The following is a 20,336-nucleotide window of genomic DNA, read 5'->3' on the forward strand; positions in this document are numbered from 1 at the left end:
TTTGAAAGTTTGAAAAAACTTTGGTACTTCAAAACTTTTTAAAAAGGTGGGTATTGGAAGCTTTAATAAATCAAAGCTTTATATATATATATATATATATATATATATACACACACGCAAATGCGCAATCTGGCACCAAGCGATGGCAAGGTGTTTTGCCCCACAGCCCATTGCAGCGCATTCAGTCTCATTCCAGATCAAAGGCGGTCTAAGCAAAACTTCCTGATAAAGATTATCAACTCTATCTGCCTAGATGGCACTAGTCATCTAGAGTATTACGTGACTACTACCGTAAAACAGGGGTCCCGACGAATTTTCATTTGCATTCTACTCATACGCGGGACACTAGCTGAACTCCAAAAAATCAAGCCTAAGAAATACTATCTACACATTCAGGACTTTCGAGAACAATACTGAAATTGTTGATTCCAACTTTTAGGAAGTTGTGGCTAAAATAGTTGCTGAACTGGTTGTGCAGCAACGTAATGGTATGACGCCTGATATACAGGTCCTACTGAATGCATCAGCCTTAAGTAGAGAAGAGGGGGAATAGTCAGCTTCGTGCAGGTAAGGTCTTCCTTGGGGCACCTTCGTTTCTTCCTCAGACTTTGACAATGGGATCTGCATTTGATTCGTCGTAATTCCCTCAGTATAATGGTGGCACGTACGAATTTCGAAGTCGTGGCTGCTGTTCAGAGAAGGAGCTTCACTTACGGAAATGCTAATTCCCACGAGGTCCGGTGCTGTATCTCTGAAAATCGAAGCAGTGGTGGAAATGCGTCTCAAGTCCTTCAGCACTTCAACATCTTTCGCACTCTTGCCAACTGAGTTCTTCCTAGAATCCCAGTCAGATGACTCGCAGGTGTTCAAAGGGGGAGTGACTATCGAATTGGATGTGCACACAACAGAGTCCCCTCCATCGGAATAGGCAGGTGACACTTCCCTGAACGCAGATCTAGCGTTGATCTCCACCTTCGTGGTAGGAGCATACTTTTCCTTCGTCGAATGTAACTGGAACTGCTTGCTAAAGCCTTTATGTCTGAAGTTAGGTAAATAATCATCCCACTCCCCCTTGCTACTAGCATTTGACCACCTTGAACTTTCTGATGGCGGCATGTCCTGCCACGATTGGCAGGAATCAGGGGACGACCCCACAGAAAAACTCAATGATAAGGATGCTGGCCGTCCATGGAGAGAAAATCCTAGAAGGGCTTTCTCGGTGGGCATTACTCTGTGCCCAACAATATCAACATCTCTGTTCTTAGACTCAACTTCGTCCTCACCATCACAGTCTAGTGCGCGGCAACTAGGAGGCGTGCCAGTCAAAGACCCTAAAGCACCAATAACCAGGGAATTGCCTGTGCCATCACTTTGTCGAGTGAGAGGTGGAGAGAAATCGCCCAACTTCCCAATTGGCGAAACTATTGCTTCCTCTTTTGTTGTGGGTGAAGGGCTCGCTGCTCGCCTTTGATCCGACATCGCGAGATTCCACTCATAGAGCAGACCTTTCTTCCAGTAAACTAGGCTTGATCCAACGTCAGCAGCACTTCTGCTTCTTCTGTGGCATACAGCAGAAGAGGCGCGCTCTCCACGTTCCACCAAACGAGAAAATGAGCCTCGCGAAACTCTGAGGCTGGCATTCACGTCTCGCGCACTCACATACGTACTCTCTGTAGATGCTGGATGGTCAGCAGTTTCAATATCATAACCTTCAGCTACCATCCACTCCACAGACGCCAATGCTGGGACGGAGATGGTCTCCTTTCTATGTATTTCCTCGTCGGAAAATTCTGCACTTCCAGAGCTGCACAAGAACTCACCCTCAATCGTCAAGATGCCTCGAGGTTTGCATTTTCGTCTGTCCTTCACAGACCCCATTCCTTCGGGTCCCATCAAGGGACCTGCGCCAAAGCAACCCCCGGCAGAAGGAGGCACTGACCCCCTTTTCAAAAATTCTGGGGAGTTCGTTGCCTGGGGGGGAGGGGTCTGCTGATTTGAGACATACTGCTGCCGATTCTCTCCAGTAGAACCCGGAGGAGCTCCAGCTGCAGATCCTAGACCTACTGCCCTCTTCGTGAGCTCTGGGGACTTCGAGGAATGAGGTTCGGGTGTCTTGCTACCCTTCATCAAAGACTCGAAGCAGCTCACGCTGTCCTTAGAAAGGAACCACTCTTGTGCGACGTTATCCTCCTGCAGATCCCAGCTCGGGCTTGATTCCTCCACCGTAAAATCCCCATTATTCACCTCCGGAGACTTACAGGGCAGAGAAGATAGCATAACATCTCCACATACATCAGTGCTGGTGATATTGCTCGTATGTAAGTTCTCCTTCCCATACAAGTCCTCTCCGAGATTAGAAGTTGCAGCTCCACCAGATCGCCCATCTTCCCAAAACCCAAGGTTTCGATCACAAAGGGCTTCGGACCTTGGCGGTGACAACTCTGTCCAGTCAGAGTCCAACTTGCAAGCAGCATCCTTCATGAAAGACTTCTCCTCGGTGTTACGGGAGATTCGACGGCTCATCGCCATTATTAGATGAAAACTATTTCTTGGTCCTGGGGATTCCACAAGGGGAGTTACATCACTACCCAAAATCTTCCCCGCAAATTCAGTGCCCTTAGGCAATGACACGCTCCGCAACACAGCAGACTTACTCTGACCTTCAAGATGATTCACCTGCGTGCTCTTTAAATTCCGAGAGCCAATGTCGATATTTCTCGCAGCATGAAGTTCAACAAACGACTTCGAAGATGAAAGCGAGGGTGCTGAAGCGGGTTTGAAACTGGACTCTTTCTTTCCCTCAATTATGAAGTGTTCGATAAGATCTTTTCGTTTGACTAGCATGCCATGCTTTCTATTGCTATCCTTGACAGTGTTATCTTTTTTAGAAGGCGTAGTGAAGGATATGGCTTTCTGAACTGGGGGAGTGTCAGCAGCCCCTCTCAGTCTTGTCTTCACTGCTGTTCCTGAAGCCTTCTTCTCACGACGAAGCGAGGAAGGGCATCCCTCTCGTATGCGGTCCAAAGTAAGCGACCCCCGAGGACTGCGAACGTCAATTACGCCCCGGTTGGTTGCCAGCGTACAAGGGCCGTGGATACTATCTGCAAATCGTCGAGAAAGATCCACTCCAGGTAACATCGTCTTCTGCGCGCGCGGGATCCTTTTGTCTTTCATGCTCAAAGCATCAAATGCAGGCGAGTGGCTCCGGGACCTGTTATGCTCGCCGAGCGGCTTCACTGCTCGCCGCAGGGACTGAGTGGGGGTGGCTGCATGACATGTTGCTTCCCTTGGGGTCTTCTTTTCTTTGGAGACAGGGAAGAGCCCTGTGGACGTCGAATTAGGCGTCATCTCTCACTGTCTCCTCAACACTTCTCTAAAAAGCTTGTCCACCTCGCAGACCGGCTTCAATGGGTTCCGCATTCCCCTACAAATGACAATTCGGCTTCTGCGAACGCAAGCTATAACCCAGTCCCGAAAATAGGTCTACCCCAACATTGAAATCCATGATATCAAAACAGTTACGACATGGGCAATTCCTGACTAATCTCATCTGAAGCCCAGCAGCATCGCTGAACACACATCAAAAGTGAAGGAACCAAAGAGTCAATCACGGCGTAGAAACAAAGGCAGGCACCCACCTCTGAGAACTGTTGTCGTCTACGGAATCCCCACACGCGAATTCAAAGCCTTCACACATGTAACCAACAGGAAGTTGCAAAGGTAGGGAGAGAGAGCAACGGGAGAGGTGTGCAGCAGCGACGGTGAGAGGCACACGCTGGAGTCCCCTCGGGAGGGGCGAAAACAGAGCATTCGCAGAGGCTACCGACATCGAAGTGAATTCAAATTGAAACGATCCCCTGCAGCTTCGCCTCGTTTACCGCGCCGATTCGCGGCCACGTGGGCGGCGCCCACTGAACACTTGCGATTCCCGCAGCATTCCATCACCGCGCGGACGACTGATACCCGCCTTCGATATTGATACCGGTAGTACCTTGAATGAGTTTTCCTAGTTGTGTGAAGTGGTAACGAATACTCCACCTTGCCACTTTTTCAAAAGTGGTTCTAAGCTATAAATCCTTTTGTATCAATCTGTTTAATGTATTATATAATTTCTTTTAAAAATTTTGACTTCAATTTATTTGTGCCATTTAAAGGATTTAACACCACCCAAAGTTAGTTCATCGAGCGATTATATTATACATAATAAATACAGGAAATTATGAACTGCACCTAGCAATTTCGACAATTAAATCACGAAAAGGAAACACATGTATGAAAATTTTATTGAAAACCTTTCGGCCAAAAAAATTAAAAATGACACGATGTTTTTTTTTTTAAGTACTCCTTAGAATAAACACAATAGAATATAAATCTTCAGCAAAGACAGTATAAATTTTTGCAGTAACACTACTATTCCAGAACAATAAGGAACATAAATATTCATTCTATAAGGTAGTTGTGAGTTCTGTGGGTATAAAAGAGTTCAAGTACAATTTTATTTTTTTATTTTTTTCTTGTTGAAATATAGAAATGCTTCTTTCTTTTCATGATCCCACTGAATCTTAACTTTTTGATTCATGTGCACATAAAAAGTGAGTTGTAGAACTCTATAAAAGTGAATGTTTTAAACTCAAATTACGTTACAAACTCAAACTTTAAAACGTGTATTACTTTGCATATTAAATTGCATTAGCAATACAGATATTTTCCACACGATGTTCCAAAAACCTAATAATTTTCATCAAAGTTTTTAAAAATACATATATAGCCATACATTTTACTATTCATCCGTATAGGTTTTTTTTAACAGCTTGACCTATTTTACACAACCACGCAAACAAAACAAAGTATAACATTCTGAAAACGCAAACAAAAACTGGTTAAAAACAGGGTCTTAAAAAAACGCTCATGAAATATCCATTTTGCTAAAACAGTCAAACACGATCATGCAGTAGTGAACACTTCAAATGCTCCATTAAAAAAAGCATACTTGAATGGGGAGAGAACATCATCAACCAAAATGAGAAGGATCCCAATCAGTCTCAAGCAAGTTGGAATCATGTATTCTACTTCACGAATACTGTCATCCTGAACTTACTCTCAAAGTACCCAAAACCTTTGCAAATTCATATCGAACATCACAAATAAATTACTTTGAATCTTCACGGAACAGCAGGGAAGGAAAGAGGTCCACATGGTGTTGCGGTGTCCAAAGCCAAAAACAGTAAAAATTTAAAATTCAAATTTTAACTATAAAAAAAAAAAAAAAAAAAAAAAAAAAAACTGATCATGGTTCATATCGTATGTGGGTTACGATCTCGAACAATCACTAAAAACCTGGCTCATATCATGGTCCATATCGTATCGTAACTCAATCGTCCACAGTAAATGCACATCCGAGGTAACTGTCACCACGTCGCTCTCCACAATATTGCAAGTGCTTATCAGGGATCCGAATGACATCGGCGTTCGATCTGCGCACGAGAAACAATGATATGAGCGTGTGGGTTTACGATCTTGTCAATAATCATGCTCTCCACCCCAACTCGATCACAAGAGTTTGAACAGGATTTGATGCCTGATGCCATAGAAAAGGAATTCACTCAACAATGTGCAATGTCATCTCGGGGCATGTACTGGACTAATAATCCTCCACCCAGCTCAGTGACATGATTACCGAGGTTCCAGCGAAGTCCAGTGCTTGTTGTGGACAGAGACGGAGCGCCCACCGGAAGCAGGCCACAATGAGGGCCCTCAAATGTCTGGTTAATATGAATTTCATTCGTACTCCCAGCAGGCAACAAGGTGAGACTGCTTTCTTCACTCAGAAGCACTATCCTTAGGGAGTTTGCGAACGTCCACAGCACATTGATGTTCCCAGCCTCGTGATCAAATCTCCCACCCAGAGCACCAACCACGAGCACCTTCAGCTGCATGAATTAATGGAGGCATTCGCTCATTAGGAGACGCCACCACACATATATGCATGAAAAAGCTCCAGAAAAATTAGTACAAGCACGACTCGTCACCTGCGAGCACGCGACACGTTGGTTAAGACTGCAGGCTGTTTCACAGCTCAATACAATGCGAGTCGGTGCAATTTAATACTTTGAGAACCCATTCAGTGAGTTGCAGACCAAGCTTTACATTTCGTTATCCATTCCAATCCATGCCCTTACTTGAGTTTTGTCAAGCTCTGGTGTAGACTCTTCAATGTAACGGATAATTTTGTGAAAGTCTGTCGTGTCTTGGTCATGCGCCTCGCCAATGATCCTAGTACCCTGCACCACCACTGCAATGAATAAGTAGATCCTACGAGAGCGGACCTAAATCGAACGGTTCATCAAAAGAAAAGAAAAACAGAAGACAAAACTATCTCTATGAAACGCAAGAAATCGATTGAGGACGTCACTGACCCATTACGATTGCGCGACATCAAGAGGTTTTTAGGGGAAAATCTTTACCAAATTCATGTAGAAATCTCTCACGTCAGCTCGAACAGAATCCAGGTCTCCCTTAATAACATCCGGCTTGAACCTGCAACATCGGAAATGAAAATTGAAATGTACGCAACGAATAGACAAGGCGTGCTCCGGAGGAAGTGAGTTGTAGCAGGATTTCATTGGAAACAAGAAGACACTGACATATTCAGTTATCAAAAGCTTCTCCGCGCCAACATTAAACCACAATTGCATCATATGATTTATCAGAAGCACGTAACATGCCACCCTGGATCGATCCGTGCCCAACATGCGTAAATAGTTAAAAGTGCCAAAACGAGGAACCAGAAAAATCACCTGTTGCGTACAGCTTCGGGTTCTTCACCAGGGAAAAGTCGAGGAAGTTCGTCGTAAAGACGATTAGCTCCGCCATCAGCACACACACGCAATCGCGCTGACACATCGTTTCCATCCACTTACTCATCAGATTCCGTCAGAGTCCTCTGTCATTTTCTGTATGACTCTTCCGAATTGAAATCTATTCGCTCCTTCTTCAATGAATACATCTCCAGAAAGTGATTCAGTATAATTTACAGGTTGACCGACACAATCCATTGGGCACAGAAGAAACGATCCAGGCACTAATTGTCAAGAATGCATCGGCACACAAGAGGACAGCTCCACAAGTATCACACACCTAGAAGTACAAAACAGACATGTCCAAAAGTTTTACAAAAATTAATAAATTAATAATGATAAAGAAAATGAGCTCTTCACCTTGGCTCCAAAGCAGAGGTGTAAATCGAGGCAGACGATAATTCAACACCACCACTGCTGTGGGCGCTTCGGAAATCGAGCGCGCACTTCCAATTCCACGACTTGCATTGATAGTATAATCCGTCACATGCTTCAAAACACTTTCCATGATCGTGGTGGGATTAGCGACAGAGTCTTGCACCCGTGCGTATTCACGAAATGGTACCCGGATGAAGGCCCAGCTGCTTCTAACCAGCCACCCTGATCACCCTGCTACCCAACTCCACCACCCGAATTCCCAACAGGTCAGAAGACAACAACGACGACGACAACAACTCCTTTTCACGTCCCTGAATTTCAGTTCAAACTTAACCCCACACTCCCAAACTCTCATTCCATACTTTTCTGAAAGGCAATATAAATGGAAACAAGCAAATTCCAGGACAATCAGGGATCAGTCTGCAACAAGCGTCGGCCTCATTCATGACACAATCTCATCGGAATCGCGCACCTCGCGCACAATCTCCACGCACGCAGCGACCTTCGTTCCCCTTCGTTGTCAGCTGAGGATGCTCGAATCCAACCCCAGAGCCCCCTCGATCGATCCACCAATCTCGTGCAAATGGTTACACGTACACACACATACACTAACACTCACTCAGGTGCGCACACACTCACTCACAGAGACACGGTGATGGGGGGGGGGGTCCTTCTTAAGTGCGGTGTGGGCCGCGTCGGACTTTGCCCCCCTTTGGACTTTTTGGGGGTGGAAACCTTTGGATTTGGATGGCTATGGGTGGGTTTTCATGCCACATCGACTCATTGTCGGAGAATTCTCCATTTGTTTGTTCGAGGGGAATATGTATGTATGTATGTATGTATGTATGTGGTTACCATATACTATACTAGCACAATTGGACCTTTTAGTTATCAAAGTTTCGAGCTTAATTTGAGAAGTCATGTAGATTTACAGTTGTATTTTGATATTGTTGACTTTTCTTGGCAGGGGAGTTGCCCACATTTTCTCTGGTAATATCAAGAAAGAAGGCACTTGATATGTATATATAATTATATTTATTTATGTATGTGGTGTTCTTATCAATAATTAATCTTCCAAAAATTCATAATCAAAATTTTGGAAACTAACTTTGTTCTATGGTGCATAATTAACAATATTTGATTTCTAATAATCAATTGATTTTCATTGACTTTCATTAATTAGCAAAGGTAGTTAATACACGCCACTTAGTTGGCAGGGTCACATCGCTATACATAATTGACCCAAGCAAGGTCACTTGGCCACCAAGGCAAAAGCAAGCAATTTAGATTGTAGGGCTTTAGCAAGATCGATTTCCATCTTGCCCCTTTAATACACCACCTATGATGATTAATAACCATTGATAATTGATACGTTTTCTTGCAAAAAATAATAGTAATTACATATCATTACATATGTAAAACATTACATATCTATTGTTTTTGTTTGTAGCTTTGTCAACACAGAGAATAAAAATAAATATTACTTATTAGTTGTAGCCATTCATAAAAGAAACCTCATACCTTATATTTGGACATAGAAATTTAAGTGGACATATAAAAATTTATGGTTTCAAAAATACAATTGTGGATTTGAGTACATTAATATACAGTTAGATTACAATAAAACTCACAAACAATAACAAGTTTCAGAAAAATAATGATGCTCACTTCAGATATGTTTATTTAATTAAACGAATTGTGATTTGGAAGTGGAACTGATAGAGGCAGCAGGTCCACAGCTGAGAATTCCTCAACTCTGAAGAAAGCATGAAACTGGGTGCCCAGTAGAAGTGTTGGAGAAGACAGCACAAGACGGAGAATGGAGTGTTGCATCTTGTGGTTTGCAGCACAGGGTGGATAATACAAAGGGAACCTGTACGAGTGAGCCAAAGCACTTCCAGCATTTTCCTGGGCCTGAGTGCATTTACACGTGGAACGAACCCACCATTACCTTTACATTTGAAATTTTTCATAATATGTATGTATATATATATATTCTGCATGAGAATAAATGTTTTTCCTTTCCATATATGATTTGTATTATTTGAAATAGTTGTTTGCTGTTCCAAAAACCATATTTGACATCCACTATTCAACAAAACTTTACACAACTTCAGTAATTGTATCATATATATATATATATATATATATATATAGATTACATTTTTCTGAATAGGCTTGAATGTGTAATAATCTTAATGATAAAAATTTACACAGTTTGTTAAGTTTAGAAGTGAAAAATTCTAAGACTCGGTAAGTTCATAGCAACAACAAAAGTTTTATTATTTAAACTTGTGCAACTTTGTAGATTAAGTCATATATGTATACATCTACTTATTTCTTTAAAATAATTATATAGATTATTTATATTTTTACTTGGGCTAAACTTATTTAGTGTAAGAAAATATTTTTTTTCAATATTTTTAGTCGAGATTGATTTTTAAATTTGATTTTTTTATACCTTATATTTTCATATTCTTAGAATAATATTTTTAGTATTCCATTTTTTCTCGACTTTTAACCTCTCAGAAACATAATTTCATATGCAAAGTTTTCATTATTATAAAAGTTATATTACTATTATTTGAATTGTTTGTTAAAACACAAGTAGATATATTTATTTATTATTTCAATATTTACAAAATTGATTCCTCACTTGTTTCTTTTTGTGAAATTACATATGCATATGTATGTATGGATATATATGTTTAATGAGCATCTCATCTAAATCACAATTTATTTTACAAACACTAAAGATGTTATTGTTCGTTGCTACTAGCTTAATTATTAAAGACTAAGTGTGAGATTCCATCTATGTTTAAGGTCTTATAATAACATCATGTCATCTTGTAGCCCAACCATATGTAAAAGTTTCACTTTTTGACCACTTAACAAAAGTATACTAAATAAAAATTGTGCTTCTGTGAAGATTTGGCATCCTTTAAGGAATTGTTGGCCTCTTTGATAATGTGAAATCCTCCATAGATACTCTCAAATGAAGTAATTTTTTACATTTATGATTTTAGATGGATCCACGGTATAAAGTTTTATGCCTTTTATTATTATTATTATTATTACAATTACTATAATTAGCATGCCATAAATCTAAACTGTCAATGTGTGGCCTCTATTGGTTGTGTTGATGCTGAGTTACTTCTTTAAAAACATATGATAAAGAATAAAATGAATTTAGTGAAACACCTCTCTATATGCGAAAAAATATGAAAATACATACATACATACATACATTCATTCATTCATTCATTCATTCATAAAATAAAATAAAATATGACATGAATATTATAATATACAGAAAATGGATGACTTCATCCATGGATGGTCCTTCGTCGACGGTCACAGGGACACCATTCCCCGGTGATGAGGGGCGATGCGTCGAGAAGTCGAGGGTGTGAAACCGTGGTAAGCGGGGGGCGGGGGCAAGGCTTAAGCAGATCGCCATAGCTCTCTATCCTCGCCAGGTCGAGGTTCCATTGCTGTTGCTGCTGCTGCTGCCGCGCTGTGGAGATCGATCCATAGGTTTTCTGTTCTTAGCACTACGTCCGCCCGAGCGTGATCGGTGCTGCCTGCGTTGTCGCCACGATGGTACGCTGCGGTTGCATTTTTCATTCTGGATTTTGGAGTTGTGCGTTGCCTTAATTCAGATTTGTTTGGGCTAGTGAGGGCTTTTTTGCCAAATGCGGATGCCTGGCGGGTGGATTCGTTAGGTTTGAATGGAATTCTTATGAACAGGAAGGTTTACGGATATGTTTTCATCACGTTTTGTTTTGTCTGCAATCGTTTCTTGGGATTTTCTTGTCCTTCTTTCTATTGCTAGCACCGTGAATTTCGATGGATTCTGCAGGTTTAGGTATCCCTTGTTGGTGTGCGGTGAGAGATGTTTGAAGCTGTTGATTATGGAATAATAGTTAATTAGATGCGACAGGGCGTTAGGGTTGTGTCTCTGCACCTCTCTGTATGGTTGTGTGGTAACTTACTACTCGGTGGAGAGTCTGACAAAGTAGCTATATGCGTTAAAAAATCTAAAAAATAAGAAAAAGAAAAGAAAAAAGCAAAAGCAAAAACAAAAACAAAAAACAAAAAAATCGTTTGTTAGAAGTTTCGGACAGGGATTTTGATACTGCAACATTATTGAAAGTGAAGTCATTGAGATTCATTTTAACTAGCTGTATTATTCTCTTCCTCCTGTCGACATATGTAGAAGTGTTTAACATGGTATGTCTTGCAGATTCATTTCGTATTGCTGATCAGTCGGCAGGGCAAAGTAAGGCTGACGAAATGGTACTCACCTTATACTCAGAAGGAGCGTACCAAGGTATGTATTCGTGTGCTATGCAACTTATTATGTAGTAGTTGGCCAAATCGTTTGAGGCATTACAGGAATTATGAGATAGATAATTTTTATTTTACATCATTTTTAATATCTAATGCCCGCCAGCTGAGGACCTAGTGGTGAATTTCTGTTTGTCAATAGATGACCCTTAAGAAGTATTCTAGGAAATCGACCATTGGCAGATATAGTGTCTGTACAGTAATTTTCCAAATATTGTACTTCATCCTGTCGCTGGCTGCATTGAATTGCAGCTCATGTTGTGATAAAAGTCTTGGAGTTTTCTTGCCTTAATGCTTTTGAGCGTTGGAAAATATGCGCTAATTGGAAGGGCATGTTGTTGCAGGTTATTCGTGAGCTAAGTGGTATGATCCTTTCTCGTGGCCCAAAATTGTGCAACTTTCTTGAATGGAGAGGTCTCAAAGTCGTCTATAAGCGGTAACTAATCCCATCTTCCTGGAGCCTTCATCAACTATTTTCCTTGCCTGCTTTGAAATATGTGTGTACTTGCCGTGTGAATACTGCGCTTTTAACTAAATTATGAAGTCCACAAATTCTCCCCGTGCATTTAGCATGCGATGTCTCGCAGTGGTATGTATTTGTATTATATAAGGTGCTCATAAGATTTCAAATTGCCTATTCTGTACTGAATTGTCCAATGTCATCAGTTCATGGAATACTTACGGGTCAATTGATTACCATATCACGTTTGAGTGGACAGGTATGCGAGTTTGTACTTCTGCATGTGCGTGGACACAGACGATAACGAGCTGGAAACTTTAGAGATCATCCACCACTTTGTTGAAATTCTTGATCGCTACTTTGGCAATGTAAGTCTTTGAGGATCTCGAAGAAGGTTTGTTTATCGATTTGCTGGCCTAAGCCGTAGTATTGAGCTGGGCATCCTTGCAGCGCAAACTGTATGTGATTCTTTGTCTGTTAAATTGATTCAACAATAACTAGCTCAAGTTACTATGCGAGTTACCGGCTTTTAGGAAGTTTCAGGACTGCCCGTATGTCTTCACTTGCTGATCTCAATGCATTTTTACCTTGCAGGTTTGCGAGTTGGATCTCATCTTCAATTTCCACAAGGTTTACTCTACCTCAACAACAATGAAACTAGGGAGTAGTATTTTTTTTAAAAAAAACGATCGTAGTCTATAGTAGAGCAAGATTGTCAATGTCAGTGATTTTTTACGAACTTTGTTTAGATCTTAAAATTTCGCTTGGTTAAATTACACTGCACCTTAAAAACAAGATGAGAATCTCAGTTCTGAATGTAATTGATTCGTAATTTAGGAAGCCGCCACCCTAGTAACTTGCTTTTCGCATGCAGGCATACTACATACTAGATGAAGTACTCATTGCTGGAGAGCTTCAAGAAACAAGTAAAAAATCAGTGGCTCGTGTGATTGCTGCCCAGGTATGCTTTCCTTCACTATTGTTCTTTACTACAGATGAGCTCTTTATTTCGTCCCGTGAAATTCTAGCATTCACATTTGGGACCGCATCAAGTAGCCTATATTCTCGTTGCTCCTGAGTACTTGCTATTTGTTTTTTTATTGTCAAGAACTTATACGAATGTTCCTGGGCTGTTGGGCGGAAAATTTATATTTGGTTGGATTACTTTGCAGGACACATTGATTGAGCATGCGAAGGAGCAATCAAGTTCTTTATCCAACATCATTGCTCAAGCCACCAAGTAGTACGCACGTAGGGCTCTCGTGTTGTGCTGGTCGAGGTGTAAGATATTATATTTTCTGATTTGTAGACAAAATCCTAATTTAGAAGCTCTGGTCTAGTATTACTTCGTAATTTTTAAGGTCCAACTTCTGCATTGTTGCTTGGGAATGACGATTCTGCAATTGTAACGAGGTTGTGAAAGGTTCCCATCTTTGCCTTGATGGTTGAGGCTTTGGGCTGTATAGATCAGATGTGGAGTGTTTTTAGGAAGCTTCTGAGGTATATCTCTATATATGTGGATTTCTGAATATGCAACGAAGGCAGTGGATTGTACTTGACACGATAAATATATAATTCGAATAGGTCATTCTTCTATATATTCTATGAGTATGACTGAAGTCATTGCAACATATTTTGTTGTATACCTTGATGGAAACAATGCAAAGAAGAGCATTAAATTTCCGCTAATGCTGACATTGAGAACTAGGGCACGCGCGCAATTGCCGCCTCCATATGAAAGTGGCAACTGGCACGGAGCCACCAGTTCAATGTCTCATCAATTATGATCGACAACTTCAACGATTGACAGTGGTGGCCCATGTGGGTGCGAATGGATCGCTCGTATGATAACACCTAGAAGCCATAATACCACTACAGATTTAGAAGCACAAGTAGTTGTTTCACAATCCTCCACTCTTCTTATACCGTACAGTCGAATATCCAAAAACTGTTCCTTGTTGCCACAACTCAAGTGCCTGGAGTGGACTCTTTTAGGGCGGGGTGAATGATGATTCCTCCCTGTGAGTCTTGTACGCTTGGATCAGTTGGCCAGTTATACCATAGGTGTGATCCAGTAGAGGCATCAATAAATCTGCAAGTTATCAAGCAACCTCTACCGTCAGTAAAACAATTATTTAACTAGGATCTACGCATCAGGTGGATAGAACGAATGAACCTTGAGTCGTTAGAGGATCCTCTGGGATCGAAAACTTCTTCGGAAGAGAAACAGATTGCTTGACCAACCTAATGTTTTCAAGGTGTGAACCAAATCCCAAAAGGAATAACTTCATACCAAGTTCAAAATTGAGGATACATGCGTAGAAGGGAGTAGACACCACTGACCTTCAGCAGCAGCTGCACGGAGCCCTTGAAACTTTATCCACAGATTCAAAGCTTCCCTTCCACGGTGAGCAAGGGCCTGAACTTCCTTCAACATTCCTGTGAAATCTCTGCTCTTATTACGGTGCAAGATCCCATCCTTTCTGATCCCACCAAGGGCCTCGCTCTCTAATTCCATGATTTGGCACAGTAAGGCTTCCCTAAACAAGACCCCCAGCTGAAGGCAAGATGTCTGAATATTTACTACTGATTGCGACCCACTTTCCTGTGCTGCTCGTCTATCAATCAAGACTGAGACAGTTCCTCCTCCCTGCGACACCAGCCTCAACCTCGTCCGTTCCTGTGATACGATACCATCAACGGAAGTTAATCTACTGCAACATGTCCGCAATAATGCATCCAACACTATCTAAACAACAGGGCTGTGAACTTAAATTGAGAAACTTAGGGATGGCCAGTAAGAAAACGCTCTGCTGCTTAATTGAGAAGATGAGAAGAGTAGGTACCGAGGCTGCGGAAGGCTGCTGTAGAACATGGCTGAGGAAGACCTTTTGCCAATCAACGGCGCTATTGATGGTTCTGCTGGTAGTTATGCCATCAAGACGGGAACTCCAAGCCACATCACCAGAAAATGACCCTAGCATCTCTAGGTCCGCCAAGTCCAACATTTCGATCTCTCTCGTGCCTGGCATCAACTGGCAACATCAGCAAAACGGCAAAGAAGCCAACCCATGGAAAATGCATCCATGCCAAGTACTCACAATGAGGTACCATAAACCTCACTGTATCAATGGAAACAATATAGGCAGTAGCATGTGATCTATACCAAAGAAACGCGTCGAATGTAATAGGAGCTTACAATCTTCGCCACAGAAATCTCACTCCATTTGCGGGATTATTACCCTTGAAAGTTCATACCTGCTAAGGAAGGCATCCTTGTCCTCAAATTACCACTTCCGCGAAGTGTAGGTGTCCATGAAGTGTGGCCCAGGGTTGATTGTTGAGTCTGAAGCAAAGAGAAGAGATCAACCTGCTGACGTAAAAGAACAACACAAGCCGCATTTGATACTCTTTCAAGCTTATGCCCATTTCTCCCTCTATCAGAACTTCTGAAATTCTGTAATAAAGCCTTATGGGAGTCGTGAATGTGGCAGAGGTATACAGTAGCCATGACTGGACCCCATGGACCACCAGGAAGATTTACATGGATCCTATGTTCCCATTGAGAACCAACGGGTAAGCCATGGCCATTGTTTATAGTGAAGGAGCACTGAAAAGTTGGATTGACAGTTGAAAGACAACTTTGCAGCTCCAGAATCAAAGACCAGTATTGAGAAAGAGGATTTCTAGTACGATTTATCAAGGTAATGTCAAGTCGTGTTTTAAAACTATGATACATGTTTTTAGCTGCAAACCTGGAGGGTTTCCTCAAGCTACCAGATCCAATACCTCCAAAACTTAACTGGTCACCTACAAGAGAATTTGACGGAGCAGGAGTAGCAGTTAGTGTACAACTTAGCCCTGCGTTGGCTGGTGCAGATTCCTCATTGCTCGTTAGGATATTGTTTCGGATGCCGGACTTGAAGCCAAGATTTTTCTTATCAGTGGCAATATCACGTGCCCTAGGCAAGGCAAGGGCCAGTTCATTCATTGCAAGGACCAAAGCTTGTTCATGACTTTGTATGACATCCCTGCAAGATTCAGCATCTGCTATTGACTGCAGTAGTTCCTGCAATCAGAAAAAAAGAAAAGAAAAGAAAAGAAAAGAAAAGACCCGGTTAGTTTGAAAGATCGCTCCCACGAATTCTAGGAACTTAGATGTAATCTCAGTCGAAGCTCTGCTTGACAGCATGCCAGCACTACAGGCAGATGCAGGGAGGGTTGGAAAGCTCTGAGACTATTTCAAAGAAGTCGCCCGAAGTTTACAAACACTCACTTCCACAGACTTCCCAGAACAAGCGTTTGGAGCATTCTGATGCGTGTCGGCTCCAGGATTAATAGCCGAAACTGGTGACGTAATCTGCTTGAATACTTTGATACTCAACAGGCTGCCAGCTCTGGTCAAAACGACTAGTGGATGGCTCCCTTTGTAAGTAAATAGACCTGGTCCACCAATGTTAACAATGTTGGAGGCAGGAACTCGCTGAGAAGGTAGTATCGATATGCTAGATGAGCTGCTCCTTGGATCCTGGACTGCATCGCCCATCCCACCACCACCTTTCATAAAAGATCCAAGATTATCTGTGATGAAAACCGTTGAGCCAGCATTGAAGCATAGACGGGCTCCGTCCACCAGACAAGCAGATGTGATTGGTCCACTCACAATGCCCTCTGTACTAACGAGCGTCATTAGAGTACTCGAAGGACGACACTTGCTCTCATCCCCAACAGGAGTGTGCGTATGACGTGCAAGGAAGGGGAAATCATCTAGTTCCTCTAATGTAGTTTGATCCTTCACAGAAGAAAGAAAAGCAACCTGCCCCAACAGTCCTACCACAATGAGGCAATTTGGCCCAGAGGCTTCGTTACATTCTTGAGTTGTTGAGATTCGGCTACAACGGCCCCTAGTAGTAGGAGGAGGATAATCCACAGGGATTATTGCCACTAATGGCTGGTGGAAATCAAAGACTACATGTGGAGAAGGAACAGCTGATTTTCCTTCCTGCAGATGAAAGGTGTAGACTTTGCCATCCATACCTCCTGCACACCAATTTCACCACAAACAGTTACAAATATACACGCGCCTCAGTAAACTTTCCATTACGTTGGATGCAATCATGCACACGCTTCTCATGAAAATATCGATGGGATCAGGCATTATGCAATTAAAAAGCACCTAACATGGAATTTGCCCTGATCTCAAATCGTTCGATAATGGCACAGTAAGGAGGAGGAAAAAGATTACATGATGATTTGCAAGCACATTGCAATTATATTCGATGACGTGATAACAACAATTCTAAATGTAACTTTGGCACAAAGGGTTGCAAGTAGAAGAAGCAAACCAGAAGATTGACGGAAACGCCAGCACTCAACCAACCTTGAATAAGTAAGCTTTTACAGTCCGATATGCCGGCACTTGGATCTAAGAGAGATTCAAGGAGGTCTTGAGATATGACGGCCTGGCCTTCTCGAGGTCCGCTGGTCTGGCTATGCCGCACAGATGTCACGACGAGCAGACATGTTGGCTCTCCTCTAAAGACTGGAGCACAGCTTCGAAAATCTGGACCCTCTGAATGACCTAGAATGCTGGTTGCAGCGAGCCTGTTGAAATGCAGCAGCTCAGGAGATCCAGCTTGTGAAGCAATTGCTACCTGATGAGAATAGGCAGAAAACATGGATTAACATAGCTGTCTGCACCCCTTTTTGATATGCTACGCATTACGAGGAAAATTCATGTACTGAAGCAAAGGCATCTGCTGCTCATAAGTCACACTCAAAGGACTACAACCGTGCTATTAAGAACGCCTTATCAGCCTATTCTGCAGACTAGAAACTCGGATAAAAAATAAATAATAAATAATAAACAACAACAACAACAACAACAACAACAACACGTATAAAAAAATTAAAAAATTAAAAAATTAAAAACAAAAACAAAAACTAAGAACAATACCTACATAGCCGTTGGGACCAAACGCAGCAACTGTTGCACCAGGAATTGTTCCTAGCAATGTGTCGACCACTGACACGTTCTTCACCTCATTAGCTCTTGCTGCTGCTGTGTACGTTTCTACAGCCACCTCCTTCCAACATGTTAAAAAGGGTGATTTCGCAATCGCATCACCAGGAGGGCCCTGACGCTGGGATTGCACAGGTGGAGCTGCAGATGTAGCCCTGGCAATGGTAGTTTTAGCAAGAGCTGGTTTGATTCGCTGAATCTCGCCCACATTCTGGGTCTTCTGCCTCTTAGAAAGCCTGGGATACAAAATACCGAATAAAAATTTAAGACCTACAAATCTTTCAGATCTTCAAATCTAATGCCTCACTTATAGAGTAACTGAGATGTGGAGGAAATAGCAAACTCTCAGCGGTATACATTAGGTATTGAAAAAACCTTCTTGTGCTGTTGCTTGTCTTCCAAAGTTGGACAGCCCAAATGCAACCATCTCGTGTGATGACCACCAGACGAGCATTGCATTCAGTACGTCCACCTTCGCCTTCTAGGCGTGATCCTGACCCGATCAACAGGAACACTGGATCTGCTGGAAACCTCCATATTTCCTACCGTTGGCATCCAACATCTATAGTCAGCAAAAACCCTTCAGGACGACTACTGCAAAATATGCTTAAACTTGAAGAACGAGGGCCAGATGGAGAAAGCCTTCATTTCAAACAGTACGATATAAACCTAGTTTATTAAAGAGCGTCGCATGCAAAACAAATACGGTTCGTGTAGTGTGATCAACAGGTGATTGGGGCATGTGACGTCAAATTCTTCTTTCTAGTAAAATAATGATAACTGTAAACCCACTTCGCGGCTACATCGGGCTAATTTAGAGGCAAGACGATAGTAGTACGAAAGGACATCAAACTTGGGTCAAGACAGGGAAGAGGGACACGACAAGAAAGTGGCAGAGGACACATGATACCTGGAGTTGAGTATCGCAAAAAATATGAACCAAGCAAGGCTGAGCTCTGCACGCAGCCCACAACAGGGGTGTGGCTCCGGACGCAGCGACACTCAGGAGTGGCTTTCCCACCACTCTCAACTGCTCCCATTTCAGCGGGCTCCACTCCGCTGTCTCCTCCATCTACTACTTCACTTTCGCCGACATCCGATTACTCCTCAAATTTCATACGCCATGCAGACTTCGGTGGCAATGTCGAAACGAAACTACCAATAATTACGACGGCTCACACGACGTAGGGTTTTCAACTACCGAACCCGCCGCTGAGGATGGTGATTGCGACTGGAGCCTTCTCGTGATTGTTGAATCTCCAAAAACCCTTCTAAAACCTTCACAAACTAGAGACCAGAGGTATGTCTCAGGCCGACGGTGTAGCCCTAATTGTCCAAGGATCTAAAAAGTGCACGATTCGCAGTCGAATGAGACCCATAACCCTCAACCTTGGAGCTGCCAGACCCTGCCAATGCCTTTCTCTCTGAATGATCACAACTGATGAGCAGGAGGGATCTTGGACACAGTAATGGCAGTATACCAACTTCATGTATTAGCGGCCAAATACCACATTGGCGACAGAGGGGCTTTGAAATAAATAGCAACTGCGGCACACCACTGTGAGGAAGAAGTTGGTGTAAGCACAGATTCGGTGCCAGGGAATGCTACCTTCCTGATTGCACAATGTGGCGTCAGAAACAACATTCGCTTTAGTCTGGTCAAAACCCCTCACGTGAAACCATACAATACGGCCACATGCAAGCGCAACAGCAAATGTTTTTGTCACAGTGGACACACAACGATATGGACAAATAGCCTCCACATTGACCACAAGAAAACCAAAATAAACTGGTCCGAGAACTTGGGTCCGTAAATAGCATGTTTCAAACTTAAGATTCAATCAGGTTCACGGCGTACTCACATCACGTTCACAAACGATGCACAGGATGGCGGCGGGAAGAAGCACAGTTCTGTTCTGTCAATCCAATGCGCCATATCAAACATTCAAATGCAACAATTATTGCACAGTAAACGTGCATTGGGGATGGTGGTCACCCATGGCTAAAAAAAATGTGGACATGCCCCTGGACACGAAGTTTACTTCTTCGAGAATCCCGACCTTCAAGCTGCGTGTACTAGAGCATGGAGGAACACCAGCCACGCACATTGCAAGGTAATAATAATTGACGAGGAGGAGACGTTGGATCGGCGCTGAGTCATGGCAATTTTTTTTCATCAGCATTCAGCTGCCAAGATACAAACAACAAAGCTGTGATGCACACGCATACGTTAGCTAGTGGCGGCACCTCTTCGCTCAGTAGGCTCGTG

General features: G+C 42.5%; 4 protein-coding genes across 6 annotated transcripts; 1 reads left to right on the forward strand and 3 right to left on the reverse strand.

The window, feature by feature from the left end:
* Window positions 1-51: 51 nt before the first annotated feature.
* Window positions 52-4,919, reverse strand: LOC112281212 (uncharacterized). 2 transcript variants are annotated; one of them, XM_024517469.3, is made up of 2 exons: window positions 3,639-4,919; window positions 52-3,445 (listed from the first exon to the last, which is right to left on the reverse strand). In XM_024517469.3, exon 2 carries the CDS (start codon window positions 3,346-3,348, stop codon window positions 436-438), a length of 2,913 nt encoding a protein of 970 aa, XP_024373237.1. In that variant the 5' UTR covers window positions 3,349-3,445; window positions 3,639-4,919; the 3' UTR covers window positions 52-435. The 2 variants fall into 2 exon arrangements, with proteins under 2 accessions (XP_024373237.1, XP_024373236.1); XM_024517468.3 differs by having other exon boundaries at window positions 52-3,483.
* A 198-nt stretch (window positions 4,920-5,117) lies between these two features.
* On the reverse strand, window positions 5,118-7,888 carry LOC112281108 (thiamine pyrophosphokinase 1). Of its 2 annotated transcripts, none has more exons than XM_024517298.3 (7): window positions 7,708-7,888; window positions 7,218-7,469; window positions 6,798-6,894; window positions 6,465-6,537; window positions 6,180-6,281; window positions 5,678-5,930; window positions 5,118-5,474 (listed from the first exon to the last, which is right to left on the reverse strand). In XM_024517298.3, the coding sequence occupies exons 2-7, from the start codon at window positions 7,363-7,365 to the stop codon at window positions 5,311-5,313; spliced, it is 837 nt and encodes a 278-aa protein (XP_024373066.1). In that variant the 5' UTR covers window positions 7,366-7,469; window positions 7,708-7,888; the 3' UTR covers window positions 5,118-5,310. The 2 variants fall into 2 exon arrangements, with proteins under 2 accessions (XP_024373066.1, XP_024373065.1); XM_024517297.3 differs by having other exon boundaries at window positions 7,218-7,466; window positions 7,708-7,887.
* Window positions 7,889-10,716: 2,828 nt separating this feature from the next.
* Window positions 10,717-13,643, forward strand: LOC112281531 (AP-1 complex subunit sigma-1). Its single transcript, XM_024518179.3, has 7 exons — window positions 10,717-10,838; window positions 11,482-11,568; window positions 11,930-12,021; window positions 12,305-12,413; window positions 12,640-12,675; window positions 12,920-13,006; window positions 13,218-13,643. The coding sequence occupies exons 1-7, from the start codon at window positions 10,836-10,838 to the stop codon at window positions 13,287-13,289; spliced, it is 486 nt and encodes a 161-aa protein (XP_024373947.1). The 5' UTR covers window positions 10,717-10,835; the 3' UTR covers window positions 13,290-13,643.
* Window positions 13,618-19,283, reverse strand: LOC112281530 (uncharacterized). The gene is made up of 9 exons (XM_073533354.2): window positions 18,978-19,283; window positions 18,443-18,609; window positions 18,002-18,303; window positions 17,426-17,695; window positions 16,322-17,085; window positions 15,304-16,114; window positions 14,892-15,070; window positions 14,389-14,725; window positions 13,618-14,137 (listed from the first exon to the last, which is right to left on the reverse strand). The coding sequence occupies exons 1-9, from the start codon at window positions 19,137-19,139 to the stop codon at window positions 14,037-14,039; spliced, it is 3,093 nt and encodes a 1,030-aa protein (XP_073389455.1). The 5' UTR covers window positions 19,140-19,283; the 3' UTR covers window positions 13,618-14,036.
* Window positions 19,284-20,336: the final 1,053 nt, after the last annotated feature.

Source organism: Physcomitrium patens, chromosome 4 (assembly GCF_059467195.1).
Source record: "Physcomitrium patens ecotype Gransden chromosome 4, ASM5946719v1, whole genome shotgun sequence".
Lineage (NCBI taxonomy): Eukaryota > Viridiplantae > Streptophyta > Bryopsida > Funariales > Funariaceae > Physcomitrium > Physcomitrium patens.

Coding starts and splice junctions, on each gene's coding strand:
- LOC112281108 (XM_024517298.3), bottom strand. CDS start 7,365: ATGGAAAGTGTTTTGAAGCATGTGACGGATTATACTATCAATGCAAGT. Junction 6,895..7,217: donor ACCTCTGCTTTGGAGCCAAG/GTGAAGAGCTCA, acceptor ACGATGTGTCAG/CGCGATTGCGTGTGTGTGCT. Junction 5,475..5,677: donor TGGACTTCGCTGGAACCTCG/GTAATCATGTCA, acceptor TCTCGTGCGCAG/ATCGAACGCCGATGTCATTC.
- LOC112281531 (XM_024518179.3), top strand. Junction 12,022..12,304: donor CTCAAAGTCGTCTATAAGCG/GTAACTAATCCC, acceptor TTGAGTGGACAG/GTATGCGAGTTTGTACTTCT. Junction 12,676..12,919: donor TCATCTTCAATTTCCACAAG/GTTTACTCTACC, acceptor TTTCGCATGCAG/GCATACTACATACTAGATGA.
- LOC112281530 (XM_073533354.2), bottom strand. CDS start 19,139: ATGGAGGAGACAGCGGAGTGGAGCCCGCTGAAATGGGAGCAGTTGAGA. Junction 15,071..15,303: donor AAGGATGCCTTCCTTAGCAG/GTATGAACTTTC, acceptor AGTTGATGCCAG/GCACGAGAGAGATCGAAATG. Junction 14,138..14,388: donor CCGTGCAGCTGCTGCTGAAG/GTCAGTGGTGTC, acceptor GATAACTTGCAG/ATTTATTGATGCCTCTACTG.
- LOC112281212 (XM_024517469.3), bottom strand. CDS start 3,348: ATGACGCCTAATTCGACGTCCACAGGGCTCTTCCCTGTCTCCAAAGAA.